Source organism: Peromyscus eremicus, chromosome 5 (assembly GCF_949786415.1).
Source record: "Peromyscus eremicus chromosome 5, PerEre_H2_v1, whole genome shotgun sequence".
NCBI classification, from domain to species: domain Eukaryota; kingdom Metazoa; phylum Chordata; class Mammalia; order Rodentia; family Cricetidae; genus Peromyscus; species Peromyscus eremicus.
Window position 1 is genome coordinate 61,070,688 of NC_081420.1, and position 23,737 is coordinate 61,094,424.

At 46.6% G+C, this 23,737-nt stretch overlaps 1 protein-coding gene across 1 annotated transcript in view; it reads left to right on the forward strand.

Annotated features, from left to right (window-relative positions):
* Positions 1 to 217: 217 nt before the first annotated feature.
* Positions 218 to 23,737, forward strand: part of Proser2 (proline and serine rich 2) — a 33,718-nt gene continuing 10,198 nt past the window's right edge. Inside the window, exons 1-2 of the mRNA XM_059262430.1 lie at positions 218 to 339; positions 19,247 to 19,464. Of these exons, the coding sequence (XP_059118413.1) occupies positions 19,327 to 19,464 (138 nt within the window). The 5' untranslated portion in view covers positions 218 to 339; positions 19,247 to 19,326. The remainder of the gene's footprint in view (positions 340 to 19,246; positions 19,465 to 23,737) is intronic.

The following is a 23,737-nucleotide window of genomic DNA, read 5'->3' on the forward strand; positions in this document are numbered from 1 at the left end:
TCGCACAAGTAGACCAAGACCTTGAAAGGTGGCCAGAGGCACAGCTAGGGACTTCAGGCACTGGCCCTTTAAATATCGCGGGGGCGCGCAGAGTACCTCTGGAGGACCGGAGTTCCGAAGCCGGGAACGCGCGGCAGAGGTGCGGAGCGCGCAGCCGGGTGGCGGAGCGCGCACGACCGGGAGCGCGCGGCGGGGAGGTGCCGGGCGCCCTGGGGAGCGCGCGGCGGGCTATCCCGGACGGTCGGCGAGCGTGCGCGGCTTGCTGACGGGTGGACGGTGTGAGCGCTGCGGGTCGCAGTCGGCGTGGACACCTGCGGCCCGCGGAGGGGACCTGGCTCGGTGAGTTCGGCCCTTCCGAGCTGGGACAGGCCGGGCGCGGGGCGCGGGGCTCGGCAGCGGCTGTGGGGATCGTCGAGGGCGCCGGGTCCAGGTCTCTGAAGTTGGGGGAAGTCCTTTGCTCGCAGCTGGGCGCCCGTCGTCGCCGAGGTCAGTGCCACCCAATGGCCTTCATCCCGGGACTTAAGGGGTCGCGGCGCGTGGCTTCCAACCTCGGGCTTTTCCCGAAGGCGAGCGCTCAGTGGCTCGTGGCGTGTTGTCTGCGTTAGGTCCCCGACTCCCAGGCTTTGGTCCCCACTGCCCTTTCCGGGAGCCCGGAGAGGGGATCGGCGTCAGACTGCGTGTGAGGACCGTGTCCCCTGCGCGGCTGAGACCCAGGAGATAGCCAGAGCCACCTGTTAAACCGGGGTCCTGCGCGAATCTTTCCGTAGGTTTCCGTGGCCCCTCCAGTTTCCCGCAGGTAACAGAATTGCGCAGGGATGTGTGTGCAGATCTGCCCGGTGAACTGGGGCGTCAGGATTAGAAAGAGTATGTGCCTAATGGGACACGACTTAACAAAAGGCAGTCAAACTGCAGCGTTTCTCCAAGACGGAAAGTTTCCCTGCATTGTTTTACAGATTCTAAATTTAAGCAACTAACCCCACCTCCCCTTGCCACTTAACCGCAGGACAACTTTTAACTCTTTGCCTGAGCCTATTCCGTGCAAAGCAGAAAATGAAAGAGTGTGTGTGTGTGTGTGTGTGTGTGTGTGTGTGTGTGTGTGTATTTCCCCCTAAACAGAGTAAAACTTTCAAGTCCTGCTATGGGAAGACTCTTTCTGGTTCCAGTTGTAATAAAACCCAACAACAACAAAAAGCTTTGTCCCGGAACGATCCAGAAAGACCAAACCAGGTATTAAGTGTAAACTTGGGGAAAGTGCTTGCAGGATAGACTTTTCTGAAAAATCATTTTCTGTGAGGTGCTCCAGTGTGTGCTGAAACTTTGCCCTCATATTCCATGCCTGAATGTTCCGGATTGTTTTTCTAGGTGGAGGAGGTATTTTCGTTGGTGCAGCCAATGTGGAAATACAAACAAATGCCCTATTTACTTGGGGCTGGGTGGGAAGGGTGGAAGTCAGCTAAGATCTTTCTTGCCAGGCTTGACAGTGTATGTATGGAATCTTGTGTATTTTCTTGCCCAGACGAGTAATAGCCTTCTTTTCAGTGACTGGATAGGTCCCTTCTAATACTGCCTCCGGTGAGCTTCCCCTGGAAAATTTTTGGATGCTGATGATTTTAAAGTACATCTTCTCCACTCATAGAAACCAGAAATTTGAAACTAGAACGAATAAGTGGCAGTTATAAAGAGGAGTTGTGTTTTTGAAAATAACTGAGCCTGTTTTGACCTCACAGTTCTTTGCTGCGGAGGTTGGCCTGTTTCAGTGCAGGCCTGGTGTAGCTATTGGTACACTCGTGGTTTTATTGGTAGGCTGTTTGACCAGCTCCAGTGTGCTGAGCCCTGACTTGCCACTGCACATGCAAGAATTTCTAGATAAGAGCCATATGGTCCAAACTGATTAAACCCAGATCTGGTAATCCTGCCTTCGTCGGTGGCTGACGAGACACCTGGCCTTGGTTCCAAAGTTCTCAGACACCTCAGGAGCCTACAGTTGGCACCGTGTGTTGATCTGAAGATCAGCTCAGGTGACTATTAGAGGCAGACCAGAGCCTTGAGACCTGAAGGGAGGGGAGTGAACGGGCCTGGGTGTAGGAGAACAGAGCACAGGGAATCCTCTGGAACAGAACGTTCAAGCGCATCTTATCTGCGCTGTTACGGGATGAATGCCAACGGCACCGAGGCCGTTGGTAGGTGCCGGGGGAATCCTAGGAGCATCCCAGAACTTGAGCACTTTGGATGCTCAAGGGCAGCATTTTCTTTCAGTGTCCACGGCACTTTCTGGGGGTGAGGCGATGGCTTCCCCCTGTGTGCCCCGCAGAGGATGGGCTGTCTCTGCCCCCTTTCTGAATGCCTCTGATCATGCTGGGACGTCCATCTCTGCCTGCAGTGACATCCCTGATAACAGTTTGTGAAGAGCCACAGTGAAGTTTCTCCTCTCAGCAACAGCACCGATCTTGAAATTCGAGAGCTTAACGACAGCGGGAGTTGTACTGATGGCCTGTGCAAATTAACATCCTACGTTTTTGGAGCAGGGTCTGCTATGCTTTTATGAATGCGTATCATCACACACTAAATACTTTAGCACTGGGAAAACATGATTCTCATCTCCCCTTCCTGCCCCTATCAGGTTCTCATTTAGCGCAGGCTGGTCTTGAACTTGGTACCCGACAGTGGATGACCTTGAGCTCCCGGTCCACCTATCTCTACCTCCCAAGTGCTGAAATGGTTCTCATTAAAAAAAAAAAAAAAAAAAAAAAAAAAAAAAGTTCATTACATTTATTTGTGCATCTGTGTGTTAGTGTGTACACACGTGCACATGCATGCACCCCAGTGTGCATGGAGAGGTCAAAGGACAACTTACAAGGATGGGTTCTCTCTTTCCACCGTGTGAGTGTTTGCTGTAGAACTCAGGTTGTCAAGTTTGGTGGCAAGCACCTTCTCCCACTGAGCCATTTCTCCAGTCCAATTATCATTTTTTATTGTAGTAAAATATAAAGTACATAATTACATACAATTTATTGTCTTAAGGTCTATTAAAGCATGACACTAAGTGTATTGATAGTGGCATGCAACCATTTTACCTGTCTGGTTCTAGAACCTTTCCATCACCCTTCCCACAAAACAGTCAGCCTCCTTCCCTCCATGGCCCTAGGCCCTGACAGCCACGAATCTGCTTTCTGTTTCTGGATTTGCCTATTCTCATACAAACAGAATCTTAAAATGTTTGGCCTTTGTGGCTCAGGATTCGTCAGCATTGTGTTGGTCTTTTACCCTTTCTCTATGAGTGCACAGTGTTCCATTGTATGTATAGGCCACATGTTGCTTGTTATGGTCATCCTATGCTTGTTATGGTCATCCTGCTGGTATGTAGTAGTAGCTCATTCAGGCTTTGCTTTGCAGTTCCCTAATGACTAACAATGTTGAGAACTGTTTCCTGTGTTTGTTGGCCATTCCCACATTCATCTGCAGGGTGTGTGTGTGTGTGTGTGTGTGTGTGTGTGTGTGTGTGTGTGATGGGGGTATATACATGTGAGAGGTGGGGTGTGGGGAGGGAGGGCAGGGGTCAATGTCAAGTGTCTTCCTCAACCATTCTCCACATTACTCTCCTCCCTCCCTTATTGCTTGACCCAGGGTCTCTCTCTGAGCCTGGAGCTGGGCTGCTTCCCCGAAGCCCCTAGTGCTGTGGTTGTAGATGTGTGCTCAGGTACCCAACCTTTACAGGGTGCTGGGTGTCTGAACTCAGGCCTTCGTGATTGGCAGGTACCTTTCTGACTGCACTTGCTCCCAGCCTCCTCATCCACAGTGCACTTGCTCCTAGCCAACCGCAGCCTGATAAGATCATTCTAATGCAGGGAATGTACAGATAGTTTGGAAGTGAGAGGGGCGCGTTCATGTGACTTTTATTTCAGCGTGTTGTTTTAATTGCTCTATTGCTATTGATCTCTTCCTGTTCCTGATTTATTTGTAAGCGGAACTCTATCATTGAATATATGTGTACACAGGAAAAGCACTTTCTATAGGGCTCAGTACACTAGTCTGTTGTTGTTGTTGTTGTTTTTGTTTTTCGAGACAGGGTTTCTCTGTGTAGCTTTGCGCCTTTCCTGGAACTCACTCTGTACACCAGGCTGGCCTCGAAGTCACAGAGATCCACCTGCCTCTGCCTCCTGAGTGCTGAGATTAAAGGCGTGCGCCACCACCGCCTGGCACAGTACGCTAGTCTGAACCGTGAGTTTGTTGGTGTTCTTAGAAAGTGTCCTCTCCATATAAAGGGGAAGGCTGCTGTATACATCTTTTTATTATTTTATTTATTTGTGTGTGTGTGTGTGTGTATGGAGTGTGTGTGCATTCATGCCACGGTGTGCATGTGGAGGTCAGAGGGCAACTTTGGGAGTCCGTTCTTTCCTGTCACTGTGAGTTCCAAGGATGGAACTTAGGTCATCAGACTTGCAGGGGAGCGCTTCGCCCTGCTCAGCCACCTTCCCCACATCGTCAGAGAAATGTCTGCCGAGGACTTTATTCTCTCGTCAGTTACTTCTGCGTTGCTGTGACCAAGACACCTAAGAGGACAAACTCCGAGGTGGGAAGGTTAGTGTGGTCCAGTGCACTTGAACAGAGCATCATGGTTGCAGAGTCTGGTGGAAGTGGACAGGAAGCAGAGAGGAAAAGGAAGGACGGGAAGGAGCCTGGGACACAGAAGTCCCCAGGAACCTACCCTTGGTGACCTACTTCCTTCATCTGGGCCACACCTCCTAATGTTCTCAGATACTCCCCAGACAACCTCACCCGCTGGGAGCCAAGCTCCCAACACCTGAGCCCTTGTGGGAGACGCTCATTGCCTATGCAAACTGTAGTTCTGCTTTGTTTTAGCTTTTTTTACGTCACCAAAATCATACAAGTGCAAGGGCAGTATTGGGTTCTCTCTCAACCCTTTGTTCTGTTGGGGGTTGTTTTGTTTTTCTGCTTTCTCTTTGAGACTGTTTCTCCCTCTCAGGGGCCAGTTGTCTGACCAGTGCTGCAGAATATTTAATCTTCTGCCTGCTTTGGTTATCCAAAACTCTAGGGTGTTTGTGTCTTCGGCAATTTTTTGTAGCCTGTCCTGCTACCTCTCATGTGCTGAACCCTGAAGCAGTCACCGGCCAGACAAACATATATGTACACATTACAGATTTATTTCTAAAATGGACAGGTTAGGAGAGCGTAAGGAGAGCCACGTTCCACTGGGATTCAGGGGCTTGGCTCAGGCATCACCAGAGAGCCATGTACCCCTAGGGGTCACACTTGAAGCTTCGGTAACTTGGTTTTCTGTTCTGTAGTTTGGGGTAGGACTCTGACTTCTCGGGGCCTCTGTAGACCTTGAGATGCAAGATTCTTCCCTTTACAAACTCAGTTCTCTGCAGATATTTCAAACAATTTTATACGTATTGATTATAAGTTGGGGGCGGGGTACTTTTAGGCTCTAAGAATGGCCCCTGGCTGCCTCCTAAAATGGGGGGACCAAGTTTTACAGGATGCTTAGGTTCCTCCCATGTGGGCTGGGTGTGAAGCAGTGGGCAGAGTGCTTGCACAAAGCACTGGTTTATAGTGGCAGGAGCCTGTGATCTCAGCACTAGGGAAGTAGAGGCAGGAGGATCAGAAGCTCAAGGTCATCCTCAGCTACATAGTGAGTCCAAGGCCAGCCTGGACTACAAGAGACTCTGTCTCACAAAAAATAAAATAAAATAAAATAAAATAAAAAAGCTCCCCTCTCTCATACTCAGCACAGTGGAAATTGTTCCAGAAATTTGAGATTAAAGAAAATAAGATACATGCTGCTATCAGTATGGACTGATAACCAAGATACCCACAAATCTTTGGGGGTGGAGGGGAGAGTGGAAGGGGGCTCACATTGAAGAGCTGAGCTTTGATCATCTTGCACAGAGTCCAGCTCTTCCCTTGAGCACCAGCCGCTCAAGGCATAGATAGGAGCATGGTTGAAATAGTAGATGCTGATTTGCTGTGGAGTGGACTCTTACACAGAGTGCTCAGGAATGAGGAAGGGTGGTTAGAAATATGAAGACGTAGAGATGAAATGCTGTGCACAGGAGAAGCCACCTGAAAAATGTCCAATAGAATTCTTGGTGCAAAAGTTTTTAAAAGTACTGTGCAAAAGGTGGACAGCCAGAAAGCAGCCCCCAGAACCTGCTAGGCACAACCGCCTTGAACTTGCTACCTCCTGTGGTAGGGTAAGTTGTCCTCCAAGTATACAAGGAAATGATGAGAAGCTCCCTCAAGGCCCCGGCGTTTGCTCTGTAAGTCAGAGGTCTTTAAACTGTGGTCAGCATGCCCTTCCCTCCTCACTGTTGACTCCTAGTCTGATTTTAGAGATACTGTCTGTGGGAAAGCTGTTGACATCAACAAATAATTAAACCACATTCAGCATCAGGTGTGGTGGCAGACACTCGTTATCCTAACACCAGGAAGGCTGAGGCAGGAGGATCAAAGGAAAAAAAAAAATCAGAACTCCATTTCAAGGTGCACTACACTTTTACAGTATTAACTACAACCCAGTTGTAAAAAGACTGCGTTGATTGCTGGTGACTGATACTCAGCTCTCCACAACACGCCCACATGGCGACTACATCTGACAATACCACTTAGCAGGCCTTCCTATTTCAGCCACGGCAAGAATTTAGCCAATGACTTTGAAAAAAAATCAGAAAAACACTGGGTAAGGTCTCAGGCTGTTGCTCAGTGATAGAGAACTAGCCTGGCCCGCTCAGTCCCTCGTTCTGCAGGAAAATAAAACAGCAAAAAGCCTGCAGTGAATATTTAAATCTGTCTTGCTTAGCTGGTCTCCTCTTGGTGGGATGTGAGTTGTGTGTTTATTTTCCAAGATGTTGATCAGGTTACAAGCCTGACTGCTGGGCAGCCAACTGACCCTTTTCATTATTTGAATCATTATCCACCTCTACCCTTGAACTACTTGAAGGTGCTCTGTTTTTCCTAGAGAGGCTGATAGGCAGCCCTTGAACTCTGAAAATAGCAACATCTTAACTGTTAAACACTGAGTGTTTTCCATCCACATTGATGGTCCTTCCTAACAAAGAGCTAAGAGACCCTTGTTTAAAGCAGGGCTGTGAACTGTACTCACAGGCCAGCAGATAAAGTGGGTGCTTGAAGAATTTGTTTTGGAGTTCCCTGAACATGTATGTGCAAAGAGTCTAGGGAGGAGGAACCTGTGTATGCATCCCCAGGTAGAGTGCCCCCATTCCCTTCACGGACAAAAGCTAGCAAAGAAGTTTTGTTGAGATGCTGTTAAAAATTCTACGCTAGATGCCGGGCGGTGGTGGCGCATGCCTTTAATCCCAGCACTCGGGAGGCAGAGGCAGGCGGATCTCTGTGAGTTCGAGGCCAGCCTGGTCTCCAAAGAGAGTTCCAGGAAAGGCACAAAGCTACACAGAGAAACCCTATCTTGAAAAAAAACCAAAAAAAAAAAAAAAAAAAAAATTCTACGCTAGGGCTGAGGGTATATAGTAGCCAAACGTGCAAAGGCCGGAGCAAGAAAAGAAAAAAAAAAAAAAGTTGGGCCCATCAGGAGGGCTTGTATGAGCTTTCTCCTGGTTTTGATTCGGATCTACTCACTTGAGATAAGACGTGTAAAGGAGATGGCCACTTCCAGTCTGACCAGGTGTTATGAATACACCAGTAAACAAACTCCACTGGAGAAAACCTCAGGTGAGAATTCTAAGCTTCTTGGGAACAAAGGGCTTAACAAGAAGGTATTATTGCTTCTGAGTTAGAGGGATTGCATGATCTCACCAGGTAGCAAGTAGTGGGTGCTCAGTAGTATTTGCTGAGTAAAGCACACAACACTGTTTCTCAAGAGGACAGCCTAATCTGGGGGTTTTCTTCTGTTTTTAAAAATCTTGCCCCCAAAATCTAGAAAGAAAATAGGCCTTTTGTGTTTTTTGTTTGTTTGTTTGTTTTGAGACAGGTTCCTTCTATATAGCTCTGGCTGCCCTAGAACTCGATACGTAGACTAGACTGGCCGTGAACTCATGGAAATCTACCATGGAAATCTGCTTCCCTGCATCTGAGTGCTGGGATTAAACCACATACCCAGCTAAAATAGGCATCTAAGATGTCAGCTTTTAAAATGTGAGCTGAGTGGAAATTTGCAACGTCTGTCTGGGCGGAGACTCCATTGCACTTCGTTTTCCAGACTGAGTTTGCGCCTACTGTCTTCAGGTGAGATTTTCATTTTTAGGGACATTTGATTTCATCTCTTGCTCAGAGATGGTCAGTTTAGTGACAAGAGACCTCTGCTCATGGGCTGTTACTCAGCCTGCAGACCTGAGGCTGCCCGGCCAGCTTGCTTGCCTCACCATCGTGGGTGTAGGTCCATGGGTTACCTTCATGCGATATGACCGTCACTTAGTTATTACCTCCTACGAGTAGTTGAAAGTATTAGTAACAGAGACAATTTGAAATCATGACTGTTTTCCTACATTGCTCAGAGTTTTTCTAAAAATCAGAAATCTAGATGAACGTGTCTCTCTGCTTTCAAAGAGCAAATTAACTGTCATCTTAGTGTTTTCATTGTGTTCCATTGAGTGTCTATTAGAGTTGAAAGTCTTTTTTTTAAATATTTATTTATTATGTATACAGTGTTCTGTCTGCAGGCCAGAAGAGGGCACCAGATCTCATTACAGATGGTTGTGAGCCACCATGTGGTTGCTGGGAATTGAACTCATGACCTCTGGAAGAGCAGGCAGTGCTCTTAACCACTGAGCCATCTCTCCAGCCCAAGTTGAAAGTCTTTGATTTTTACATAAACTGTGTCAGAAGTTAAGAGACTACTGCCAGGCCTGGTGGCCCAGGGCTCTAATCCCAGCTCTAATCTTTAGGAGGCTGAGGCAGGAGGATCACAAGTTTAAGGCCTGCCTGAGCTGCAGAGTGAATTCAAGGTCAGCCTGGTGACTTAGACCCTATCTCGACACAAAAAAACATTTTTCAAAAGACTGAGGATGTAGCTTACCTAGCATCATGGGAGAGGTTGAGTTCAGTCCCCAGTGCTGGATTGGGAGGGGTAGCCCTATTCAAAGGAAAGGTGAGGGTCAAGGGTACAGCGTGTGTGTGTGTGTGTGTGTGTGTGTGTGTGTGTGTGTGTGTGTGTGTGTGTGTCTGTGTCTGTGTCTCTGTGTGTATGTGTCTGTGTGTGTGTCTGTGTGTGTGTGTCTGTGTGTATATGTATATGTGTGTGTGTGTCTCTGTGTGTATGTGTCTGTGTGTGTCTATGTGTGTGTCTGTGTGTATATGTATATGTGTGTGTGTGTCTGTGTGTGTGTGTCTGTGTGTGTGTCTGTGTGTATATGTATATGTGTGTGTGTGTCTGTGTGTGTGTCTGTGTGTATATGTATATGTGTGTGTGTGTGTGTGTGTCTGTGTGTATATGTATATGTGTGTGTGTGTGTGTGTGTGTGTGTGTGTGTGTGTGTCTGTGGTACCCTGGGGTCCAGCAGACAGCACTGAAAACAGACAATAATGTGTCTTTATGTGTACTACAGCTTGGCCTTGAACTCTCATTCTCTTGCCTCAACCTCCTCTGAATTTTGAGATTACAAATGCCAAACTCAAAAAGTCTGCTTTCAGGGGCCTGGAGATGAAGGTCAGTGGTGACAGAGCTCTTGCCTTGCATGAACAGGGCTCTGAGGCCCTGGTTTGCACGCTCACACTACTAAAAACAAAAGCAAAAAACCCAGAGCAGGAAGGTGGAGAGTTTGGGTCAATCCTGAGCTGTATACAAGACCCTGTCAGAAAACGAATCTAATTTAGGATTTCAACCCACCCCACCCCCAAAGAAAGTTTTAGATGGTTTTAGAATCTTAAAATGTGGTTTTTAGGGCATGGGGGGTGTATGCCCTTTTTTTTTTTTAAAAGGATTTATTTATTTTTATTTTATGTATATGGGTGTTTTGTTTGCATGTATGTATGTGTACTGTGTGCATGCCTAGTGTCTGCAAAGGCCTGAAGAGGACATCAGATCCCTTGGAACTGGATTATAGACATTTATGAACTAGCCTGTAGGTGCTAGGAACTGAATCCATGTTCTTTTGTTGTTGTTGTTGTTGTTGTTGTTGTTGTTGTTAATATATTGGTGTTTTGTCTGTGTGTATGCCTATGTGAGGGTGCCTGATCCCTAGAACTGAGGTATAGACAGTTGTGAGCTGCCATGTGAGTGCTGGGACTTTAACCCTTCCTCTGGAAGAGCAGCCAGAGCTCTTAACCGCTGAGCCTTCTCTCCAGCCCCTGGTGTACGCCTTTAATCCCAGCATTTAGGAGCCAGAAACAAACAGGTCTCTGTGAGTTCATAGCCAGCTGGTCCAACATAGTGAGAACCTTTCTAAAAAAGTGTGTATGCTTGGGGCTGGAGAGATGGCTCAGAGGTTAAGAACACCGACTGCTCTTCCAGAGGTCCTGAGTTCAAGTCCCAGCACCCACATGGTGGCTCACAACCACTTGTAATGAGATCTGGCACCCTCTCCTGTATACATAATAAATAAATAAATCTTCAAAAAAAAAAGTGTGTATGCTGAAGAGGTAGTTAAGTAAATGGATATTGATTATATTTGGTGACAGGTATCATCCAAAATGTTGTGGATGCATACATATACTCATGTGTGTGCATGCACACACACACACACACACACACACACACACCTCTGCCTATAAAAAAATGTATAATCTAGTTGAAGCAAAAAGGATCACATGCAGAAACCCAGTGATATCAGTTGTTCCAGAATGAGAGAGGTGTCGTCACATAGTTACAGTGGTGGAATACGAACAGCAAGACCAAAAGGATGGAGTAGAGAGGGTAGTAGGAAGGTCAGGGAGGAGGGCCTGGGTGTGCTTCTGTTGGTAGAGTGCTTGCCTCGCATGCACAAAGCCCTGGGTTCAATTCCACACGGAAGAAACTGGGCGTGGTGGTGCACACTTTTCATTCCTAGGCAGGAGGAGCAGTTCAAGGCCTTCATGTGGTACATAGAGAGTTTGAGGCCAGCCTGGGCTACACGGGACCATGCCTCAAGCACTTGAGTGTGTGTATTTGGAGAGAGAATGTGATTATATCATGGAGGAAGGAGTGATAGGTTTGAGAGCAACAGGAAGCTGTGGGGATTGGCGTGTTATAGGAATCTGGGCTAAAAAGGAAGTTCGTGTCGTGAAAGAGGTAAGGACAGGCCAGGTCTAGAGGATGGCTCTGAGCCTACGTGCCTACAGATAGGTTCCTTAGCAGTGTACATTAGGAAAATCCAGAGGCTGTGGGCATGATGGGTCTGCTTCTGAGCACAATCTGGAGTCTTCAAAGGGCTGTTCACTTGGCAGGTTGCTGGGGACCGTGGTACTGTTTGGTTCACAGCCTAGACAGGTTCTGAAAGAAGAAATTCTTGGAAGAAAATGAGTCCCAGGGCCAACAACAACTTTCACCTTTCGGTTAGGTCTGTTCTGGGTTTCCGAGGGGGCAACTTGGGTGTGGGGAGGAACCGGAGGGCACAAACTCTGGCTTGGTGGGGAAAGTCAGACTACGTTTTTTTCCTAAATGAGCTGAGAACTGTGTTCAGGGATAACTAGTGTGCTGTGATGACCGAAGTAAAGCTGTTTTCTGCAAGTGGTTGATAAACTATCTTTAATGGAAAAAGAAAATAGACTAAGAATGTTTTTTAATTCTTCAATTTTTTTTCAATAATGGAAAAGGATGTTGGGGCTCAGTTTTCTATCAAGAATTGATTTGCTAAAATTGTAAGCATCATTCAAAACTCATTCTGGTTAACGCACATTATCTGTACACACACACACACACACACACACACACACACACACACACACAGAGCTAGACAGGGACTATGAAAGTAGGATTCCCATCTTGGTGGAAAAACAGCAAAGTGCCTGTCACACAGAAGCCACTCGGGTGCCTGCTCATAGGAACAAATGTTGTCAAGAGCCACTGGTCCAAAAGCCCACAATGGCTGCTTTGTGTCTGCTGGTCTTTATTTCACCCACTTTAACCATATGAAAAGCCCACTCATGGTAATCAGCTGTGGCCCTTCTAAACGGCTGCTACTGTGGAGCACTTGCGTTTTTTAATGTCTTTGAAGGTCAAGAAAAAAACGTATCTGTTTAGAAGTCACTTGGTTGTTATGTCATCATACTGAGATTTTTCAGGACCGAGTTAAAGATCATTTCTTTGCTAGGTTGTGTTTTGTCTTAGCTTTTGGGAGATATGTTCTCAAAATCTCCGTGAATGGGGGACAGAAGGGGTGAGAGGCGCAAAGGGCGGGGGCCTAGGTGACTCGAGGGTCCTGCTTTAGTCTGAGGTGTTTTTCTGTTTGTTTTAACCCAGCTTCTCTGTTTTCATACCTTTCTGCCCATCCACTCTGTGTGTTTGTTTGTTTTCCAGCTTAAGTTGGAATGAAATTGATTCATTATGTTTCTGCCTCCTTTTCTGATGCCGTAAGCATTGACTGCATCCTAGTGTCTGTTTCCACATTCCTCTGACCATTTAGTTAGAAATACTCTCTAGTTTCTAATACAGTTTCCAAGAGTTATTTAGAACTAAGTTTTTAAGATTTTTTAGACTTCATGTTTATGTATCTGTTTATGCATATGCTGCATGCACGTGTGTGTGTGTGTGTGTGTGTGTGTGTGTGTCTGTGTCTGTGTGTGTGTCTGTGTGTGTCTGTGTGTGTGTCTGTGTCTGTGTGTCTGTGTGTGTCTGTGTGCCCTCTGAGGTCAGAGAAGGACCTCAGATCCTCAAGAGCTGGAGTTACAGGTGTTTGTGTGCTGTTCAATATGGGGCCTGAGAACTGAACTCGGGTCTTCTGGAAGAGCAGCAAGCACTCTTAATACATGATCCATCACTCCAACCCCAGAACTCAGCTCTTAATGGCTACACACATGAATTCTTCTAGTTATCTTTACTGACATATAATACAATTGCATTGTCAGAAAAAGAGTGTTTCTTTTGGTTTTTTTCGAGACAGGGTTTCTCTGTGTAGCTTTGCGCCTTTCCTGGAACTCACTTGGTAGCCCAGGCTGGCCTCAAACTCACAGAGATCCGCCTGGCTCTGCCTCCCGAGTCCTGGGATTAAAGGCGTGCGCCACCACCGCTCGGCAAAAGAGTGTTTCTTAATGTCAGTATTGAGGAGTGTGTACAATTATGTTAGCTTTCACGTATCTTTTTAAAGATTAAAGGAATGTTTGTTGTTTGCAGGCAGTATCTGGGTATGTAGCTCAGGATGGCTTCAAATTCTCCTGCCTCCTGTCTCAACCTCCCGAGTACTGAGGTTACAGGGGAGTGCCACCATACCTGGTTGATGGAATGTGTATTATGAAGTTGCCATATCCTGGTATGCTGTCAACACTGATTAGATCAAACCTTGAACCTGTTGGAGTCTTCTGTAGTCTGTTTGATTTTGAAGTCTGTAGGGAGGGAGTTAGAGTGGTGACATCCAAGTAGCATACCTACTTTGATCCAGTGTAATAATGCCAGGAAAGTATAAAAAAGAGTGGGAAGAACAGGCTTGGAAGGTTGGCAGTGGGTGTCAGCATGGGCTGCAGGGGGTCTGTACTAGGGAGGGGCTATCTGCAGGGCTGGCAGGACATGAGTGACAGGAGGAGAGAGAGTCTTAGTGAGGGTTTCTATTGCTGTGATGAGACACCATGACCACAGCAACTCTTATAAAGGAACACATTTAATTGGGGCTGGCTTACAGTTTCAGAGGTTCAGTCCATTATCTTCATTTCGGTGTGCCGGCAGACATGGTGCTGGAGAAGGAGTTGAGAGTTGATCCAAAGGCAACAGTACACCATACTGGGTATTGCTTGAGCAAAGGAGACCTCAAAGCCCACCACCCACGGCAGTGACACACTTCCTCCAATAAGACCACACCTACTCCAACAAAGCCACACCTTCTAATAGTGCCACTCCCTCTAGAGGGGCCATTTTCTTTCCAGCCACCACAGAGAGGAACCGAGAGTGTCTTCAAAGCTTTGTGCCTATGGATGGGCCTTTGAGTGACGTGGGTCAGCTTTGGGATTCCACAAACTCCACAACTTTCAGGTGAATGGTGAGACATATTGACTTGGGTTGTTCAGTGTTGTTCTACTGGCTGTATTGACAAGCTGTGGGGTGGTAGTGGAAGGAAGGTCATAGGCATACCCTCTAGGTCTTGCTAGGTCTTTCTGGAATGTCCCAGTAAGAAGGAAATGAGATGCCTTTTTCTTCTGGCTCCAGCAAACTCACCATAGGGGGTCACTTGCCTCTTTACAGTCTAGCTCAATAGCTGTTGTCAATTCTCCCCCTCAGTTGGCTGCTGTCTGTCCTGTGAATAAACCATGCTGGGCAGATACAGACTCATTAAGATGATGAATGACCTTGGCCTTGTTCTCTTTGCTCAAAGGATAAACTGGAGGTTGTGGGTGTGTCTAGCAAATAATGGGAAATAAATATAGGAAATAGAAAAATATGAGACATGATTGTGTTTCTGGCTTTGAGATTTTACTGAAGCTTTCTCTGCCCGAGAAGAGTCAGTTTCTTCATGCCTTCTGCTGCCCCTACCCTCGCTTACTGTACTTCCTGTAAGGCCAGAGAGACCCTAGACTGGACGAGGACAGTAGATATTTCAAAGCGGTAATGACCCTCACAGACCTGTGGTCAGTACTGCCGTCCTGTCCGCTCCGGCTCAAGAGTCCCTGTCTCAGTGTGTCCCATTTCAGGGTAGATGGAGGTTGTTGCTCTTTGCCCAGTGCTTCAGAAAACCTCTTCTTCACAGTGGACTTCCCACGAAATCTGTGTGTTTAGTTCCCAGGGAGCCTCAAATTCTTGGTCTTTTAGGAATCAATGATTAATGTCTTGTGGCCATAAGGAAAGTGAAACCAGGGTTTTGCCTTCCTTTACACCACCCTGGACTTGTGGAAGACCCTGCTTAGTTTCCTCATCCGATTTTTGAGGGAACAGCATACAGAAATCAAAATGTTACAGTTTCCTAGTTTTTAAAATTACAGCAACACATCCAAAGGTGTCTGCTGGAAAAGCACGGCAAGCAGCTAACCTCCAGCCACACCTCGTGTGCCGCCCTCACGGCCCACACGGGCACACTTCCAGAGCCTCCTTCCCGCAGGCTGTTGTGTGGGTGAATCAGCACTTCCTATCCTGCCTTCACCTTGCTGACTCCTGGGGAGGGCTGCTGCACTCCAGTTCCTCGCCTTTCCTTGGAGCTGTGATTCACTCAGGTCAGGACCCAGTCTGAGCTGAGTCAGTGGGTGGAATCCACAGGAAGGATACCAGAGTTAGCCTGCCTTTGCTGCCTGGGCTGGCTCACTTAGCCTAACTCCAGCCTGTCCTGGGTCCAGGAGCAGAGCTGTAGCACATGCATCTGCCTTTGCTGGGCTTTGCCTCATGCACTGGCCCCTGCTGTCAGCCTTCTTGGTAGGTCTGCAGCATGTGTTTAGTACTAGATGCCAGTTGGTTGTTTGATTTTGGAGACTAAATAAACTGGAGTTTGACCTTGTGTATCCGAAGGCCTGACTTATATGCTATTAGGCATAGATATTTAAGGTCACATATTATTAAATGATTTTCAAACCTTTTTGCTTTTGTTATGGTGATGCTTTGGTTAGGTTTTTTTCTGTTTTTGTTTTGTTTTTGTTGTTGTTGTTGTTGTTTTGAGGCAGGATTTCTCTGTGTAGCCCTGGCTGTCCTGGAACTCACTCCGTAGACCAGGCTGGTCTCGACCTCGTAGAGATCCGCTGCCTCTGCCTCCTGTGTACAGGGATTAAAGGTGTGTGCCACCATGCCCGGCTCTTGGCTGGGTTTTTTGAGATAGGTTCTCATACAGTCCAGGCTGGCCTTGAACTCGCTATGTACCTGAGGCCTTGAACTTCTGATTCTCTCTGCCTTCCAACGGCCGGAAACTGCAGGCATGGGCCACCACGTCTAGTTCTGTTGTTTTTGTTTTGAGACAGGGTCTTGTTATATAGTTTAGGCTGGCTTCCAACTTGTGATCTTCTACACACACACACACACACACACACACACACACACACACACACAGTGTTGGATATGCCAGCATACTCAGCTGTAGACTTCTAACACTTTGAGTTGCTTTCACACTATCTGGAGTAATGGTATAGTCTAAAAGGCATGTATGTTCAGAGTCTTCCTGTTTCCAAACCTTGCTCTTGAATTGACCTGGGCTTAATCACTGAGACATGAAGAGAACTGAGGTGGGAATCTCTCTTTAAATCTGTTCTTATAGAGAGGCTTGCTCTCTCACTCCTCGGACTCAGAGAATCCCCTGATTTATTTTTATTTACCTGTGTATTTATCTGTGCCTGCGTTTATATACACCATGTGTGTACATGTGCCCACAGAGACCAGAGGTCCCTGGATCCTCTGCAACTGGAGTTAAGCCAGTTGTGAGCCACCTGATGTCGGTACCAGGAACCAAACCTAGTTTTTGTGGAAGAGTCATAAATGCTCTTAACCATGGATGCCTTTGTTCCTGGAAGTAATAACGACATGACCTCCTTGGTAGGGTCAACTTGAAATACTTTTCACCTTCTGTAGAACAATGTCATTAGGCCTCAGATACCCTTGAGCCTTGGAGATGTCAACCACGTTTCCCAACATCTTAGCCACCGCCACTTAACTCTAAAGTGCAGTGACCTGGGGAAGGGACCTGTTTTGTGGTGGCTGAGGCAGAAAGGCCAGGAAAGCCTTAGGGAGAATGTACAGGAGCCTGAATACAGACCCTCGGTGCAAAGGAAGATGCCAGAGATGTTTTACCAAGTTCCCAGCAACAATGTCATCTGTAATGCTTCCATCCCTTCATAAAAATTAGTCAGGCATGGTGGCACACACCTTTAATCCCAGCACTCAGGAGGCAGAGGTAGATGGATCTCTGTGAGTTCGAAACCAGCCTGGTTTACATAGCAAGCTGCAGGCCAATCAGGGCTGCATAGTAAAACCCTACCTCAAAAATATCTCTATGTTCTTATGTCTTGTGTATGTATACCACGTTTTCATTATCCATTCATGTGTAGATGGACATATAGGCTGGTTCCAATTTCCTAGCCCTGTGACTAGATCAGCAGTGACTATGAGCAGTGCGCGTTTCTCTGCAATAGGATATAAATGCTTTGGGTGTTTGCCTGCAAGTGGTCCGGCTGGGTCATGCAGTAGTTCTGTTTCCAGTTTTTTGAGAACCGTCTATCCTGATTGCCATAGTGAGTTTACACTCCCACCTACAGCGGATAAAGGGCGCTCTTCCTCCACATCCTTGCCAGTGTTTGTGGTCATTTGTGTTCTGGATGGCTGCTGTTCCAGCTCTCAGTATAGTTTTTATTTTCATTCCCTTGATCGCTCAGGGTGTTGAGCATGTCTAAAGTATTTACTGGCCATTTGGATTCCCTCTCCTTGGGAGATCTCTCTACAGTTACATAGCTCATTTCTTGATTGGGTGAGTTGTTTTGTTTAGAGTTTTGGATAGTTTTTTGTTTGTTTGTTTGGTCTATTGGTTTGGTTTTTTGAGACACGCTCTCACTCTGTAGCTTTGACTGTCCTGGAACTCACTCTGTAGACCAGGCTGACCTCAAACTCATAGAGCTCCATCTGCCTCTGCCTCTAGAGTGCTGGGATTAAAAGCACGTGCCACTATGCCCAGCTTGTTTAATTTTTGAGTTAGTTCTCTGGATAGTAATCCGCTGTCAGATATGTAGCTAGCAGTGATCATCTCGAATTCTGTAGGTTCTCTGTACCCAGTTATCTGTTTTCTTTGCTGAGCAGGTTTGTGGTTTCGTGAGAGCCCATATGTCAGCTGTTGACTGGAGTCCTGTTCAGAAGTTCTTACCTGTACCTGTATCTTTTTTTTTTTTTTTTTTTTTTTTTTTTGGTTTTTCGAGACAGGGTTTCTCTGTGTAGCTTTGCGCCTTTCCTGGAACTCACTTGGTAGCCCAGGCTGGCCTCAAACTCACAGGGATCCACCTGGCTCTGTCTCCGAGTGCTGGGATTAAAGGCGTGCGCCACCACCGCCCGGCTGTACCTGTATCTTAAAACATTTTCCTTGAACTTTCAAAGTTTTAGGTCTTACATTAAGGGCTCTGATCCACTGGGGTTATTTTTCATGCAGGGTGAGAGAATGATCTGGTTTCATTCTTCTGTATGTGGATATCTAGTTTTCCCAGCACCATTTGTTAAAGAGGACGTTTTTCCTCCAATGTATAGTTTTGGCATCTTTGTCAAAAAATCAATGGGTTTGTGTTTGGATCTTACATTCTGTCCCATTGATCTATGTATCTGTTTTTGTGTCCATATCATGGCAGTTTTGTTACTATGGCTCTGTAACATAATTTGGAATCAGGTATGGTGATACCACTGGCGTTATTAATTGTGGGGATGGGTTATATTTACATGTGTGGAAGCCAGAGGACACTGGGTGTCCTACTCTGTAACTCTCCATCTTTGAGACAAATTCTTATTCAATCTGGGCCACCAAGTCCCAATGACCACGCTGCCCCTCCCTACATACACACCAAGCCCCAGTGCTTATCCTACCCACCCCCACACACATACACACCAAGCCCCAGTGACCACCCTAACACACACACACACACACACACACACACACACACACACCGTGGCACTAGGGTTACAAGTGCCTGGCTTTTTACTTAGTGCTGGGGATTCAAACCCAGGCCCTTCTGCTTGTTCCGCAGGCCCTCTTACCCACTGAGCCATCTCCGTAGGCCCAGCATACCCTCATTTGCTTATCTGAGGTGTTCTGTGTTTTCAGGTGCAATTAATATTGTTTTTTTCTATTTCTGTTTTAAAAAAAAAACAGGGGGGGATGGAGGGATGGCTCAGCAGCTAAGAGCACTGGTTCTTCTTTCAAAGGACCCGGGTTCAATTCCCAGCACCCACATGGCAGTTCACAACTGTCTATAACTCCATTCCCAGGAGATCTGGTATCATCGCACAGACACACATGCAGGCAAAACCACAATGTACATAAAAATAAATAAATAAATCTTTAAAAAAAAAACAGAATTGGAATTTTGATGAGATTGTAACGAATCTGTAGATTGTTTTGATAAGACACCATTTGCACAGTGTTCATTCTTCCAATCTGTGTGTCCTCTGGCCTCCACACACGCTGCTTTGGAGCAGTCGGGCACTCTTCAGGTCACTAACTGCTGCTGCTGTGTTTGATTTCTCTAGAAGACCTCCCCTGCCTCAGAATGGGACCCCGGCTCCTACCCCGTTTCCTGTGAGCCAACCAGTGACAGCTTTCTGTGGGGATGCCTGGGAACCAGCAGAAACCAGAGTCTTTGGAGATGGACTCTGACATGTCGCCAAGCGGCGGGCTCAGTGACTTGAGCAGAGGTGGCAGTCTGGAGAGCCGAAGCAGCGGCTCTCGGTCCAGAAGCTTCACTTTGGTGAGTGGTTGCTTTCTTTAAAACTCTTAGATGCTTTGGTTGGTTGATTTGGCCTCAGCCCTTCACCCCTTTGAGAAACAGCTTACAAAGCCCTGTTGAGTGTCTTGGAATACTTCTCTGCGAACTGGCATTTTCTTTTTAATCATACTAAATTTTGCACATGGCAGCGGAGCAAATCTCTGGTTACAGATAATAACTCAAGGCAGTTTATCTCCAGAAAGGACCATGCTTGCAATCACTGACAACCCAGGCGTGGGATGGGGGGGAGCCATCCCGCAGGGTAAAGACAGCTCACTTTCAGGCAGACTCCAAGGCCTTTACAAAGCCCAGTCTTTCTGATCCAGACCCTTACACAGAGCTAACCAGCCTGAGAACTTGAGGTCTTTTGAAGGATTTGTTTGTTTTTTCACAGATACTCTCTTTCTAGTACTCCCAGTCTTGGCATGGTAGACCAGCTGTCCTTAGCCTCTTGACTCAGGGGGCACAGGGGTCATACCATTTCATAAAAACATCCCATGTCCACTCCAGGAACAGAACCACATTCACAGTTTTGAGTTCTTATTCTTTTTTTTTCCCCTCCTGAGACAGAGTTTCTCTGTATAGCCTTGGCTGTCCTGGAACTCACTTGAATTCTTATTCTTCATGTGTTCCTGAATCCTAATCTACCCAAGGGCACATTGGAGCATCCTCTAGAAAATAATGGGATTTTGGATTGTTGGAAAGAAGAGAGAGGTCTTCATAGGGTTAATTCCTAAGGAATTTAACCGTAATCTGTGCCCACTCTCTGAGGATTGGGGGCACCCCACAATGCTCCCTAATCATTTTCATCTATGACTTGGGCAAAAACAGTGATCCAAATTCTTTGGCAAGGTTTTAAGATTTAATACAGAGTGAACTCTCGTGAATCCCGCCCCCACCCAAGCTCTCAAAGCTAATGGACTCTGTGTCCTAGAGTCACAGAACATCTATGATTAGACGGCACTGCCAGCTCATAAGCTACCCACTTGCACACCCCTTGGTCACAGGGTGAGGAGGGAGGACTGTTGAGCTGCAGGGACTGCCCTTCTCATGGTGAGGCCGAAATGCACACAATGCCCTAGGATTTTCATAAGCCGTTTGCTCGGTAATTTCAAGAGGAAGAAGAAGAAGAAGATATGCAGTCTGGTCGGTAAGTGACCCGGGGCTGGCTTCTTCCCCACACCAGACCAGAAACTATTTGAGGACATAGCCAAAGAACTTCCGTTTAATCCATTAGATGTTAGTGGGTACAAGAACTGAATAAAACATGCTTTTATTCAGGACCGCATCGAGACGTGGATAGAGCTAGGGCGGGTGGCACAGCTCATGAGGCTCCCCGAACATCAGACAGATGAGAGATCAAGGGCTCCATAGCCAGCATAAAGAACTGTAAAGCCGCCGCGCCCGGCTGTGAGCCTTTGAAGCCATTCTCCTGCAGTTCTATAATCAAAACTGTACACAGACCTCATTCTCTGCTGATTTGTTTGTGTCCCTTTCTTAACTTCAGAAGTACAGGTTGAAGTCAGCCCCAGCCAAAAAAAAATGACAACAGTGTCTAGTTAGAAATAAGCATAATTAAGCCCTTGTTCTGCCGTAGGGAAGTGCCATGTGTACTTATGGTGGCTCGGCCCGGGTTGCCAGAGACAGCACAACATTGAAGCTGTGAGTCTTCTCCCTGCCTTTATTCCGTTTTGGCATCAACTTACATTATTAAATCAGTAAAGCATTGCTCAAATGTCAGGCAGGTCTTTGTTGTCCTTGAGAACATGTGATCTGGCTGGAGAGATGGCTCAGCAATTGAGAGCACTGGCTGCTCTTCCAGAGGGCCTGGGTTCCGTTCCCAGCACCCACATGGATGCTCACAGCTATCTGCAACTCCAGTTCTAGGGGATCCGATACCCTCTTCTGACCTCCTAGGCACTCGGCATATGGTATGCCTATATACATGCAGGTAAAACACCCATACATATAAAATAAAATTAAATCTTGGAGGAAGAAAAAAAAAAAGAATACATGATCATTAAATCAAACTCCACCAAGAGAAAATATCCTTGCCTGCCTACCTGGGGGACGAGTAGTGAAGAGTCTTGGTCGCCTTTCAAGATATTTGTTTAGTCACCTTTGCCTGCCTGCCTGCCTCCCTGCTTGCCTGCTGTCTGTCTGCCTGCCTGCCTGCTTGCCTGTGAATGAGTCTTGCTATGCAGCCCAGGCTGGCATGGAAATAACTACATGTAGCCCAAGCTGGTCTCAAACTTTCGATGACCCTCCTATTTCAGCCTGAGTGTGGTAGCACAGGCATGTGCCACCACACCGGGCTCTGGTTGTCCTCATTTTTGCAATATGTACTTTCTTTCCGTTGGTCTTTCTGGTTCCTTGGTGCATTCTTCAGGTTGTAATTCAACTAAATGTTTTTCTTGAAAAACAAAAGCAAAAGGAAAAAGAAAGGCCTAACTTAATTATAGGAGTAAAAGCGAGTCATTTTTAAGGTAGAGGTTATCTTAGAGTGTCTATTTTAAGTCTTCTCAGGTCTTCAGTTCAACCAAAGGTTTGGACTTCTTTCCTTTCTCTAGTGTCCTTCTCCTGCCCTCCCACCCCAAACGCTCCTATTCCTAGCCTGTCCTAACACAGATCTGTACGACTGACTTTGGATTGCTGTCATTCACTTAAAGCTTGTCATGGGCTGGGAGCTGACTAAGTGGGTAAAGGGCTTGCCGTGCAAGTATCAGGACCTGAGGTCAAATCCCTAGAGCCTACGTCAAGCCAAGTGCAGTCCTGTGTGTCTGCATTCCCGTCGTCCCTGCTGTGTGAGGCAAGGCAGAGACCGGTCGATCCTTGGACGGTCAAGGGCCAGCTAGCCTGGTGTGTGCAGCAGTAAACAAGAGAAGACTGACATCCGAGGTCCTCTCCTCTCCGACCTCCATAGGACTACCACGGCACGTGCACGCCTGCACTCACACTTGCTTAAGCATGCACACACACACACACACACACACACACACACACACACACACACCAAAGAAAAGTTTGTCATCTACCTTTAAAAAAATTAGTATATACAGGAGTCGGGCATGATGGCACACGCCTTTAGTCCCAGCACTCAGGAGGCAGAGTCAGGTGGATCTCCGTGAGTTTGAGGCCAGCCTTGTCTATGTGGTGAGTTCCAGGACAGCCAGGGTGACAAAAAGTATGTATTAATTGTACTGAGTGATGAGTTTTATTGTGACGTTTCCCACTGTCTTCTGCCTTTTATCTGGGTGCTCCCCTCTGAATTAGACTAGAGAGCTCTCTTCCGCTGGTTTACAGGAGTGAATAGTGGTGGTTGGCAAGGCTTTGTTCTTCTTCTTCTTTTTTATTTATTTATTTGTTTTGTTTTGTTTTGTTTTGTTTTGAGACAGGGTTTCTCTGTGTAACAGCCCTAGCTGTCCTGGAACTCACTTTGTAGACCAGGCTGGCCTGGAACTCACAGAGCTCTACCTGCCTCTGCCTCCCGAGTGCTGGGAGCAGAGGTGTGATGCATGGCACCATCGCCCGCTGAAGGCTGTGTTCTTTGCAGACTTGTTCAGTGTGCATTCTAATCACCCAGTATACTCAGCACTTGGAGTTTTCTGATCTGAAAATTAGTTCATAGATTATTTCTTCAAAAACGGTAACATACACATTTAGAGGAGAGATTGCTTCACATGTCTTGAGCAGAGTTTCCCCCAGAGACTGGTAAACCTCACCTGAGGTTGGCATGCTGGGCTAAGAAGACGTGAGAGATGGTTTTCCAGACACTGTTTTTAGCATCTGAAGATTATTGGTGCATTAAAAATAACCTTTATAGAAAGGGACTTCATTAAAATATTCTCCTGTGTCATACAACCTTCATAATTAATGCAGACAAACTTCCTTTTTTTATAACTTCCTGACCCAATAAATAAGACATGTATATTTGCCTTTCTTTCCTAAGTGATTATCAAAAACAGCTTCCAAACCAGCCACTCCAGGGAGGCCACTGTGGAGTCTTCCTGCCCCGCTTCATGTGGGTGTCTATTCCACTGTCTTGGTTTTTAGAAGTTGAAATGTAACTCACATTCTTTAAAGTCCACTCACCTGAAGTGTACCACTTAACCATTTTTACTGTATTTACAGGCCTGTGCAATCATCACCTGTCATTTTTAGGACATTTTTATCCTACCCAGTGTCCAGTCTACCCAAAGGCATCTACATATTCAATTCAATGCCGTCCTAGGCAAAGCACAAATGATGTTCGTTC